This window comes from Pseudophryne corroboree, chromosome 9 (assembly GCF_028390025.1).
Source record: "Pseudophryne corroboree isolate aPseCor3 chromosome 9, aPseCor3.hap2, whole genome shotgun sequence".
In the NCBI taxonomy this organism is placed as follows: domain Eukaryota; kingdom Metazoa; phylum Chordata; class Amphibia; order Anura; family Myobatrachidae; genus Pseudophryne; species Pseudophryne corroboree.
This window is the reverse complement of record NC_086452.1, coordinates 168598606-168610082: the sequence shown is the minus strand read 5'-3', so window position 1 is coordinate 168610082 and position 11477 is coordinate 168598606. Positions and strand designations below refer to the sequence as shown.

Below are 11477 nucleotides of genomic sequence, written 5' to 3'. Positions count from 1 at the left end.
ATACCATTAAGCTACCGCTCTGGATAGAATTTATTTTATTATTACTCAGTCCTCATTCCCTGTCTCATGACTGTGTTAATATTTCACCTAGAAAGAAGATAGAAAACAAACTGCAGGATAATTATACTTCTCCTCCCTTTAATTGACTGCAGTATTCGGAAGGAACTAAACTAGCGAAAACTTTAATACCTAGGTATTCGTAAATATATATGCATATATATATATCTATTGATGGTACATTAGCCTTTAAGCAGAGTAGTCCTATATGTGTATATTATAACTTTGGTTACCAGTAATATTGTATATGTATTGGGAAAATTGATTAATGTTTAACGTAATTATAATAACTTGCTAATATATTCGTAATAGAATTTAACGTATTGTACTATTATAGTAAATTCACTAGTGGACTTGCTTAAATTTGTTGGTGTCAGTTATTTCACCCATCTAACAAGAATACTCACCACAATCCGGAGAGAACGACGAATCTCGGAGACCAAGGTAATCTGTAGGTAAAAGAAATACGTTATTAGAGTAGAAAAGTATCATATAATTCATAGAAGAGTAACAACACCACTTATTGCATGTGGGTATTCCCAAGTCTACCCCATTTTACTCTGTCCTAATCTTTGGTACAGGGACCCGACTTGGGTGGAGGCACTCCCGATCAAAGTTCACACCTATATCCCATGGTAAATAGAACATAGTGCTACATTGGAGGCACTGCTGAGATTCTGAGGGTTACCTAATAGCATACTTACTTGTTCATCTATCATGGAAGCTATAACTGAACACGATATATATCGTTGGTGTAATGACCATGGTGTAATTATACCATGCAGTTTAGGTATATTGGGAAACTTTGTTGGAATTACTGATGCAGAGGTGCTTGCAGAAGTACAGAAACTATGGGGCGTAAAAATGCCCATTATAGTGGATAAATGGAAGAGAGAGACCGGAGAAATTAGGGCTCTATTGATAACTACAAAAGAATATTTAGATTCGTCTCTTATTCCAGCCAATGTGATGGTAGGAGGAGAAATGAGTAGGAGATGGCAAATAATGTGGCCTAGGAATATTATCGATAGTGATCAAGGAGGTTCCGAGCCTATCAGAGTGGAGGAGAGAGTGGTATTAACAGCAGAACATCCACTACAAAGGGGAGATGATGCTCAACCTTCTATGATTAAAGATCTGCCTAAAGCTACCACTGGTGAAAATATAGAGCCGCAAGTTGAGACTGTTATGGACAAAGTAGTGAGCCATTTCGAACGTTGGCATTATGAAGGAGGTTACAGGAGACTCAGAGTATTTTCTGGAATACTTCCTATACCTACCGGGGAAGAAGGATATGATGCTTGGCGGGAAGCTGCTATCCAACATTCAGAAGAGTGGCGTTGTCCTGAACACATAAAAAAACAGAGGATTGTAGAAAGTTTAAGGGGCCCTGCTATGGGAAACATACATGCCACTCGCCGTAGTAATCCAAATGCCACCTTGAAAGATTACTTTAACGCCCTGGATTACTCATTCGGAATATTGGAGGACCTAGGGGATATATTGGTAAGATTAAACCAGACATACCAAGAACCCACAGAAAGTCTCACTAACTTTATCTATCGGATAGATAAGATTTTATATAAGCTCCTAGATAAAGGAGGGATCCAGTCATCTGAAATTGATGAGCGACGCCTCAAACAATTATTGAGAGGAGCCCTAACTACCCATCCAGTGGCACAACGACTAAGGTGTAGTGGACCAGGGGTGAGACCACCTACATTAAGTGAATTGATTAAAGATGTGAAATTGGAAGAAGTCCAAATAGAAAATAGGGAAAGAAGTTTAAAAAGGGTAAAAGTTGTATTGCCTTCACCGGTTGACCCCGCACCCAATGTTCTCTCCCCAAATGAAAAACTATATAAACTATTAGAAGAACAAAATAAGAAACTCGATCAAATAATAACCCTACAGAGAAATGTATCACTTCAAGATAGTCGTGGAAGGGGGAGAGGATCTACCCGACGAATGGAGAATAGAGATCAAGTTATTTGTTATCGGTGTGGCCAGATGGGACATCGATCTTTCGAGTGCCCTCAATTGGGAAATTATGAACTGCATATGGACTCTCATGATAGAAGAAATACTACTCCGTCGGAAAACCAGGAAGGGACGTCGATGAACCCCGCATCGACTCCCGGACAATAGTGGTATGTGCAATGGGGGGCGCTGGGTGGCCTACTATCCTTCCTGACGGGATGATGGGACAGGCCCCTGTGATATCGGCAGCTATCAATGGTCAGTTATGTAGAGTATTATTGGATAGTGGATCCCAAGTTTCAATAATCTTTGAGAGTTGGTATCAGCAACATTTGTCGGAGGTACCCATATTACCTGTGGATGGATTGGTGATCTGGGGGTTGAGTGACCAAAAGTATCCGTATTTGGGTTATATTGCTACCCATATTGAATTTCATCCACATTTAAATAATTCAGAAATTCCCATACCATTTATTGCGTTAATCTGTCCTGACCCCCCTGGAAATCGAGAGGCAGTACCAATTATAGTAGGGACAAACTCGAATTTATTCCGTACTCTTGCTGATTGGTGTCTATCCCAAGATGGGATCAATTTGACAAAAGAAATGGATAGAGCTATAAGCAATAAAATCCAAAATTCCGTTCCTAATGAAGTCGCTATATGCTCTACTACTACTTATGAGTCTAATTCCACCAGACCAGAAGATGACAGTTTTAGTAACAAACTACGGAAATGTTTCCAAGAGAGTGATCTAACACCGACGGCACAAGAACAGCTATTAGGAGAACTAATCAATCGAAAAGGGGTCTTTTCCGTTGAAGAATGGGATCTAGGCACTGCAATAGGAGTGGAACATAAGATTAAATTAAATGACACTACCCCTTTCCGAGAACGGTCACGTAGGCTTGCTCCTGCTGATTTTGATGATGTTCGGACCCATTTAAAGGAACTATTGGAAAATCATGTGATAGCCGATTCCGAAAGTTCATATGCCTCCCCAATAGTAGTCGCTCGGAAAAAGAACGGTAGTATACGGTTATGCATTGACTACAGGACACTAAACAACCGAACGATTGCTGACCAGTATACTGTGCCTAGAGTAGAAGAAGCTCTAGATTGCCTACAGGGCAGCCGCTGGTTCTCCGTATTAGATATGAGGTGTGGGTATTACCAGATCCCCATGAATCCGGAAGATAGATCCAAAACAGCATTTATTTGCCCAATTGGGTTTTTCGAATTTCTGAAGATGCCGCAAGGAGTGAAGGGGGCTCCTGCCACTTTCCAGCGCACTATGGAACAAACGGTAGGGGATATGTGCTACCGAGAGGTACTCGTATACCTTGATGACATTATTGTTTTCGGAAAGACGCTGGAAGAACACAACTCTAGATTGCTCAAGGTTCTAGATCGAATACAACAGAAGGGACTAAAGTTATCTATTGATAAATGTAAGTTTTGTCAAACTACTGTCAAGTATCTTGGACATATTGTTAGCCGGGACGGAGTCGCCACAGATCCGGATAAAACCAAAGCTGTATCTCAGTGGCCGCGACCAAAGAACCTTAAAGAACTGCGTTCCTTTTTAGGATTTTGTGGCTACTATCGTCGGTTTGTCCCACAGTATTCACGAGTAGCAAGGCCACTCACAGATCTAACTCGAGGTTATGCATCGAAAAGTAAACATTGGAAAAAAACATGTCATAGTTCCGCTAAGGTTTACTTTAAACCATCAGAAGAATTTGGAGAGAGATGGAATAGTCAGTGTGAGGATGCTTTTATTCAATTGAAAAGATGTTTGACACAGGCCCCTATTCTTGCCTATGCAGATCCGTCACTCCCATATGAACTGCACATAGATGCTTCTTACGATGGATTAGGTGGGGTATTGTATCAGCTTCAACAAGCGAAGTTAAGACCTATCGCCTATGTTAGTAGAGGTCTTTCTGATAGTGAACGGAAGTACGCAGTGCACAAGCTTGAATTCCTTGCTCTAAAGTGGGTGGTAGTTGACAAGCTACATGATTATCTATATGGAGTGGAATTCACTGTTCATACGGATAATAATCCATTGACGTACATAAATACCACTGCTAAACTTGATGCCACCGGACATCGATGGTTGGCTGCCTTGTCTAATTATAATTTTACATTAAAATATCGACCAGGGACAAGTAACATTGATGCAGATGCGTTGTCAAGAAGTCCAAAGATTGCGGCGATTAGCTCCAATGATGATTGGGTAGAGGTTCCTGCGCCAACATTACAACGCTTATGCTATCAGATGAATCGGATCCAAGAAAACCCGCAAGAGGTTATTAGTTCACTGGGGGCTTCTGCTGCGGTTGTACCAGTGATGTACTGCTGGTTAACACAGGCCGAACTGGGAGGACTTGAGGTAATGTCTAAAGAACAGATTAGGGAAGCTCAACTGCAGGACATTAATTTGGCAACGGCTATTGACTGTATGAATAATAAAATTTCGAGAGAAAATGGAATTGCAATATCAGATATAACTCGAGCGTTATTACGTCAAAGAAAAAGGCTAATCGTCAAACAAGGGATATTACAACGGAAGACAATGACTCGAAAAGGGACGATTCGATACCAGCTAGTGTTACCATCAATATACATTCCTATGGTGCTGCATTCCCTACACGATCATCATGGTCACTTGGGATATGAGAAAACCCAGCAGTTAATCAACACCAGAGTCTATTGGCCATTCATGAATAAAGATATAGAACAATATTGTAAAAATTGTCGGAATTGCATATTGAGAAAAACTATTCCTGTCCCGTCTGCCAAGTTAATAAATATTGATAGTTCAGGTCCATTAGAGCTCATATGTATTGACTTTTTATCATTGGAAGGACTGTCTGGGAAGGAGGGAAATATTTTGGTAGTAACTGACCATTTTACCCGGTATGCACAAGCGTATGTTACAGGGGATCAAAAGGCGATAACAGTGGCTAAAACTTTGTGGGAAAAGTTTTTTGTAAATTATGGGTTGCCAGCCAGAATACACACAGACCAAGGGAGGGATTTCGAAAGCAACCTAATTAAAGAACTCTGTCGGTGTTGCGGGATCCGAAAATCAAGGACTTCACCCTATCATCCCCAAGGAGACCCCCAGCCTGAGAGATTTAATCGCACCCTGCTGGATAAGTTAGGAAGTCCTAGTGAGGAACCTCGATATGTACACCCTAATGTTGTATGCTCATGGCCTTATTATGGGCATGTAAGTAATACTCTACCCATTAATGCAACCGAGTATCATTTTTGAAAAGGAAATTAATGGTGACAGTCAGGAGGTATGTAAGTGTAACATAAATACTTACCTGGCTGTCCCCAGGGGGAGAAGTGTAGCATGATTAGTATGATATATATATATATAGTGTCAACTATATTATAGTAATAATAGTATAAGTTATAAATTCTTTATTAATAAAGGTGATTGAATGTGTATAGGTTTTCCACTACTGTGCATATGAGGGAATGGGACTGAGGGGACTGAGGTTGAAAATCCTATGATGTTGGATAGCGGTGGATCGTGACAAGAGGGAGAGCGAGGATCTCCCGTGGAGACCCGGATAGAGACGTCAGAGAAAAAAAGACGTTGGCGCTGGGCAGTTGGTGCGGGGAGAGAGAGAGCGAGAGCGGCACTGCGGAGAGGGGAGACGGAGCCTGAACGAGAGAGGACGGCTGTGTGGCGGAGAAATAAAAGGATTGACCGGCGGCTGTGACAGGCAGAGAGCGGGGACGGTTTCCCGGTATCGGAGGAAACCGTCGATCGGAAAGGAAGACGAGAGCCGTGGCAGGTCTGGGAGCTGGGGGAGCGGAGCAGAACAGATTTACCGAGGACAGCGCAGCAGAGAGAGACGTGGATACCTGATACACTGAACAAGGTATCTCCTCTAGTGCGTCACTAACACTCCCCTGTGCCTAATTATCCACTGGAGCTGAACCAGTGAGATAGATAATTAAAGTACTACATAGGACCTTATCAGACATTAGCAGTACTAATCGAACTGTTATGAGCAAAGACACTGAGTTTTACAGAAGTGGCTGCAGTAAAGTGCTCCTTATTAACCCCCCACCGTTATAGACATTTATTCCCACTCCGGGTAACAGGATAAGTCTATGTATCCCATCAAATGCCATCGATAAATGTGAGGAGAGATAACCAATTACAATTTTCCTACATTGGCCTAGTGAAAGACTTTTTTCCAGTATAGTCGAATATTATCAAATATACCAATATACATATATATTCCATTTATAAAGACTGTAGCTGCTTCCAGCATTTGGAGACAAAATATATATGTATCGATTGTCTTCCTCTACCTCTCATAACGATGTCTACCTACCAATATCTCCATTAATATTACTGTGAGCCGTAAAATACAGAGTGGTGAAAGTATTAAGTTGTTATTACCACAGAATATTCTCCGCAACACATAGTGCCCAGCTCCCCACTAAAGCGTCACCCGAACTGGAGACAATAGTATTACCCTAAACCGATGCCAACAGTAAATATCGAGTCCATCAAAGTGCAATGGAAATGGGAATTGTTGATTGAGCTTATTACAGTATTGGAAAGAGACAGATCTATACCCCGTGGATACCATTAAGCTACCGCTCTGGATAGAATTTATTTTATTATTACTCAGTCCTCATTCCCTGTCTCATGACTGTGTTAATATTTCACCTAGAAAGAAGATAGAAAACAAACTGCAGGATAATTATACTTCTCCTCCCTTTAATTGACTGCAGTATTCGGAAGGAACTAAACTAGCGAAAACTTTAATACCTAGGTATTCGTAAATATATATGCATATATATATATCTATTGATGGTACATTAGCCTTTAAGCAGAGTAGTCCTATATGTGTATATTATAACTTTGGTTACCAGTAATATTGTATATGTATTGGGAAAATTGATTAATGTTTAACGTAATTATAATAACTTGCTAATATATTCGTAATAGAATTTAACGTATTGTACTATTATAGTAAATTCACTAGTGGACTTGCTTAAATTTGTTGGTGTCAGTTATTTCACCCATCTAACAAGAATACTCACCACAATCCGGAGAGAACGACGAATCTCGGAGACCAAGGTAATCTGTAGGTAAAAGAAATACGTTATTAGAGTAGAAAAGTATCATATAATTCATAGAAGAGTAACAACACCACTTATTGCATGTGGGTATTCCCAAGTCTACCCCATTTTACTCTGTCCTAATCTTTGGTACAGGGACCCGACTTGGGTGGAGGCACTCCCGATAAAAGTTCACACCTATATCCCATGGTAAATAGAACATAGTGCTACATTGGAGGCACTGCTGAGATTCTGAGGGTTACCTAATAGCATACTTACTTGTTCATCTATCATGGAAGCTATAACTGAACACGATATATATCGTTGGTGTAACGACCATGGTGTAATTATACCATGCAGTTTAGGTATATTGGGATACTTTGTTGGAATTACTGATGCAGAGGTGCTTGCAGAAGTACAGAAACTATGGGGCGTAAAAATGCCCATTATAGTGGATAAATGGAAGAGAGAGACCGGAGAAATTAGGGCTCTATTGATAACTACAAAAGAATATTTAGATTCGTCTCTTATTCCAGCCAATGTGATGGTAGGAGGAGAAATGAGTAGGAGATGGCAAATAATGTGGCCTAGGAATATTATCGATAGTGATCAAGGAGGTTCCGAGCCTATCAGAGTGGAGGAGAGAGTGGTATTTACAGCAGAACATCCACTACAAAGGGGAGATGATGCTCAACCTTCTGTGATTAAAGATCTGCCTAAAGCTACCACTGGTGAAAATATAGAGCCGCAAGTTGAGACTGTTATGGACAAAGTAGTGAGCCATTTCGAACGTTGGCATTATAAAGGAGGTTACAGGAGACTCAGAGTATTTTCTGGAATACTTCCTATACCTACCGGGGAAGAAGGATATGATGCTTGGCGGGAAGCTGCTATCCAACATTCAGAAGAGTGGCGTTGTCCTGAACACATAAAAAAACAGAGGATTGTAGAAAGTTTAAGGGGCCCTGCTATGGGAATCATACATGCCACTCGCCGTAGTAATCCAAATGCCACCTTGAAAGATTACTTTAACGCCCTGGATTACTCATTCGGAATATTGGAGGACCTAGGGGATATATTGGTAAGATTAAACCAGACATACCAAGAACCCACAGAAAGTCTCACTAACTTTATCTATCGGATAGATAAGATTTTATATAAGCTCCTAGATAAAGGAGGGATCCAGTCATCTGAAATTGATGAGCGACGCCTCAAACAATTATTGAGAGGAGCCCTAACTACCCATCCAGTGGCACAACGACTAAGGTGTAGTGGACCAGGGGTGAGACCACCTACATTAAGTGAATTGATTAAAGATGTGAAATTGGAAGAAGTCCAAATAGAAAATAGGGAAAGAAGTTTAAAAAGGGTAAAAGTTGTATTGCCTTCACCGGTTGACCCCGCACCCAATGTTCTCTCCCCAAATGAAAAACTATATAAACTATTAGAAGAACAAAATAAGAAACTCGATCAAATAATAACCCTACAGAGAAATGTATCACTTCAAGATAGTCGTGGAAGGGGGAGAGGATCTACCCAACGAATGGAGAATAGAGATCAAGTTATTTGTTATCGGTGTGGCCAGATGGGACATCGATCTTTCGAGTGCCCTCAATTGGGAAATTATGAACTGCATATGGACTCTCATGATAGAAGAAATACTACTCCGTCGGAAAACCAGGAAGGGACGTCGATGAACCCCGCATCGACTCCCGGACAATAGTGGTATGTGCAATGGGGGGCGCTGGGTGGCCTACTATCCTTCCTGACGGGATGATGGGACAGGCCCCTGTGATATCGGCAGCTATCAATGGTCAGTTATGTAGAGTATTATTGGATAGTGGATCCCAAGTTTCAATAATCTTTGAGAGTTGGTATCAGCAACATTTGTCGGAGGTACCCATATTACCTGTGGATGGATTGGTGATCTGGGGGTTGAGTGACCAAAAGTATCCGTATTTGGGTTATATTGCTACCCATATTGAATTTCATCCACATTTAAATAATTCAGAAATTCCCATACCATTTATTGCGTTAATCTGTCCTGACCCCCCTGGAAATCGAGAGGCAGTACCAATTATAGTAGGGACAAACTCGAATTTATTCCGTACTCTTGCTGATTGGTGTCTATCCCAAGATGGGATCAATTTGACAAAAGAAATGGATAGAGCTATAAGCAATAAAATCCAAAATTCCGTTCCTAATGAAGTCGCTATATGCTCTACTACTACTTATGAGTCTAATTCCACCAGACCAGAAGATGACAGTTTTAGTAACAAACTACGGAAATGTTTCCAAGAGAGTGATCTAACACCGACGGCACAAGAACAGCTATTAGGAGAACTAATCAATCGAAAAGGGGTCTTTTCCGTTGAAGAATGGGATCTAGGCACTGCAATAGGAGTGGAACATAAGATTAAATTAAATGACACTACCCCTTTCCGAGAACGGTCACGTAGGCTTGCTCCTGCTGATTTTGATGATGTTCGGACCCATTTAAAGGAACTATTGGAAAATCATGTGATAGCCGATTCCGAAAGTTCATATGCCTCCCCAATAGTAGTCGCTCGGAAAAAGAACGGTAGTATACGGTTATGCATTGACTACAGGACACTAAACAACCGAACGATTGCTGACCAGTATACTGTGCCTAGAGTAGAAGAAGCTCTAGATTGCCTACAGGGCAGCCGCTGGTTCTCCGTATTAGATATGAGGTGTGGGTATTACCAGATCCCCATGAATCCGGAAGATAGATCCAAAACAGCATTTATTTGCCCAATTGGGTTTTTCGAATTTCTGAAGATGCCGCAAGGAGTGAAGGGGGCTCCTGCCACTTTCCAGCGCACTATGGAACAAACGGTAGGGGATATGTGCTACCGAGAGGTACTCGTATACCTTGATGACATTATTGTTTTCGGAAAGACGCTGGAAGAACACAACTCTAGATTGCTCAAGGTTCTAGATCGAATACAACAGAAGGGACTAAAGTTATCTATTGATAAATGTAAGTTTTGTCAAACTACTGTCAAGTATCTTGGACATATTGTTAGCCGGGACGGAGTCGCCACAGATCCGGATAAAACCAAAGCTGTATCTCAGTGGCCGCGACCAAAGAACCTTAAAGAACTGCGTTCCTTTTTAGGATTTTGTGGCTACTATCGTCGGTTTGTCCCACAGTATTCACGAGTAGCAAGGCCACTCACAGATCTAACTCGAGGTTATGCATCGAAAAGTAAACATTGGAAAAAAACATGTCATAGTTCCGCTAAGGTTTACTTTAAACCATCAGAAGAATTTGGAGAGAGATGGAATAGTCAGTGTGAGGATGCTTTTATTCAATTGAAAAGATGTTTGACACAGGCCCCTATTCTTGCCTATGCAGATCCGTCACTCCCATATGAACTGCGCATAGATGCTTCTTACGATGGATTAGGTGGGGTATTGTATCAGCTTCAACAAGCGAAGTTAAGACCTATCGCCTATGTTAGTAGAGGTCTTTCTGATAGTGAACGGAAGTACGCAGTGCACAAGCTTGAATTCCTTGCTCTAAAGTGGGTGGTAGTTGACAAGCTACATGATTATCTATATGGAGTGGAATTCACTGTTCATACGGATAATAATCCATTGACGTACATAAATACCACTGCTAAACTTGATGTCACCGGACATCGATGGTTGGCTGCCTTGTCTAATTATAATTTTACATTAAAATATCGACCAGGGACAAGTAACATTGATGCAGATGCGTTGTCAAGAAGTCCAAAGATTGCGGCGATTAGCTCCAATGATGATTGGGTAGAGGTTCCTGCGCCAACATTACAACGCTTATGCTATCAGATGAATCGGATCCAAGAAAACCCGCAAGAGGTTATTAGTTCACTGGGGGCTTCTGCTGCGGTTGTACCAGTGATGTACTGCTGGTTAACACAGGCCGAACTGGGAGGACTTGAGGTAATGTCTAAAGAACAGATTAGGGAAGCTCAACTGCAGGACATTAATTTGGCAACGGCTATTGACTGTATGAATAATAAAATTTCGAGAGAAAATGGAATTGCAATATCAGATATAACTCGAGCGTTATTACGTCAAAGAAAAAGGCTAATCGTCAAACAAGGGATATTACAACGGAAGACAATGACTCGAAAAGGGACGATTCGATACCAGCTAGTGTTACCATCAATATACATTCCTATGGTGCTGCATTCCCTACACGATCATCATGGTCACTTGGGATATGAGAAAACCCAGCAGTTAATCAACACCAGAGTCTATTGGCCATTCATGAATAAAGATATAGAACAATATTGTAAAAATTGTCGGAATTGCATATTGAGAA

At 41.1% G+C, this 11477-nt stretch overlaps 2 protein-coding genes across 2 annotated transcripts; both read left to right on the top strand.

Moving 5' to 3' along the window:
• The first annotated feature begins 774 nt into the window (after window positions 1-774).
• Window positions 775-2205, top strand: LOC134958763 (paraneoplastic antigen Ma1 homolog). Its single transcript, XM_063941501.1, has one exon. The coding sequence runs from the start codon at window positions 775-777 to the stop codon at window positions 2203-2205; it is 1431 nt and encodes a 476-aa protein (XP_063797571.1).
• Window positions 2206-7433: 5228 nt separating this feature from the next.
• On the top strand, window positions 7434-8864 carry LOC134958762 (paraneoplastic antigen Ma1 homolog). Its single transcript, XM_063941500.1, has one exon. The coding sequence runs from the start codon at window positions 7434-7436 to the stop codon at window positions 8862-8864; it is 1431 nt and encodes a 476-aa protein (XP_063797570.1).
• The last annotated feature ends 2613 nt before the right edge of the window (window positions 8865-11477 follow it).

Bases quoted from the DNA above. Each gene is read 5' to 3' on its own strand.
- LOC134958763 (XM_063941501.1), top strand. From the start codon at position 775: ATGGAAGCTATAACTGAACACGATATATATCGTTGGTGTAATGACCAT.
- LOC134958762 (XM_063941500.1), top strand. From the start codon at position 7,434: ATGGAAGCTATAACTGAACACGATATATATCGTTGGTGTAACGACCAT.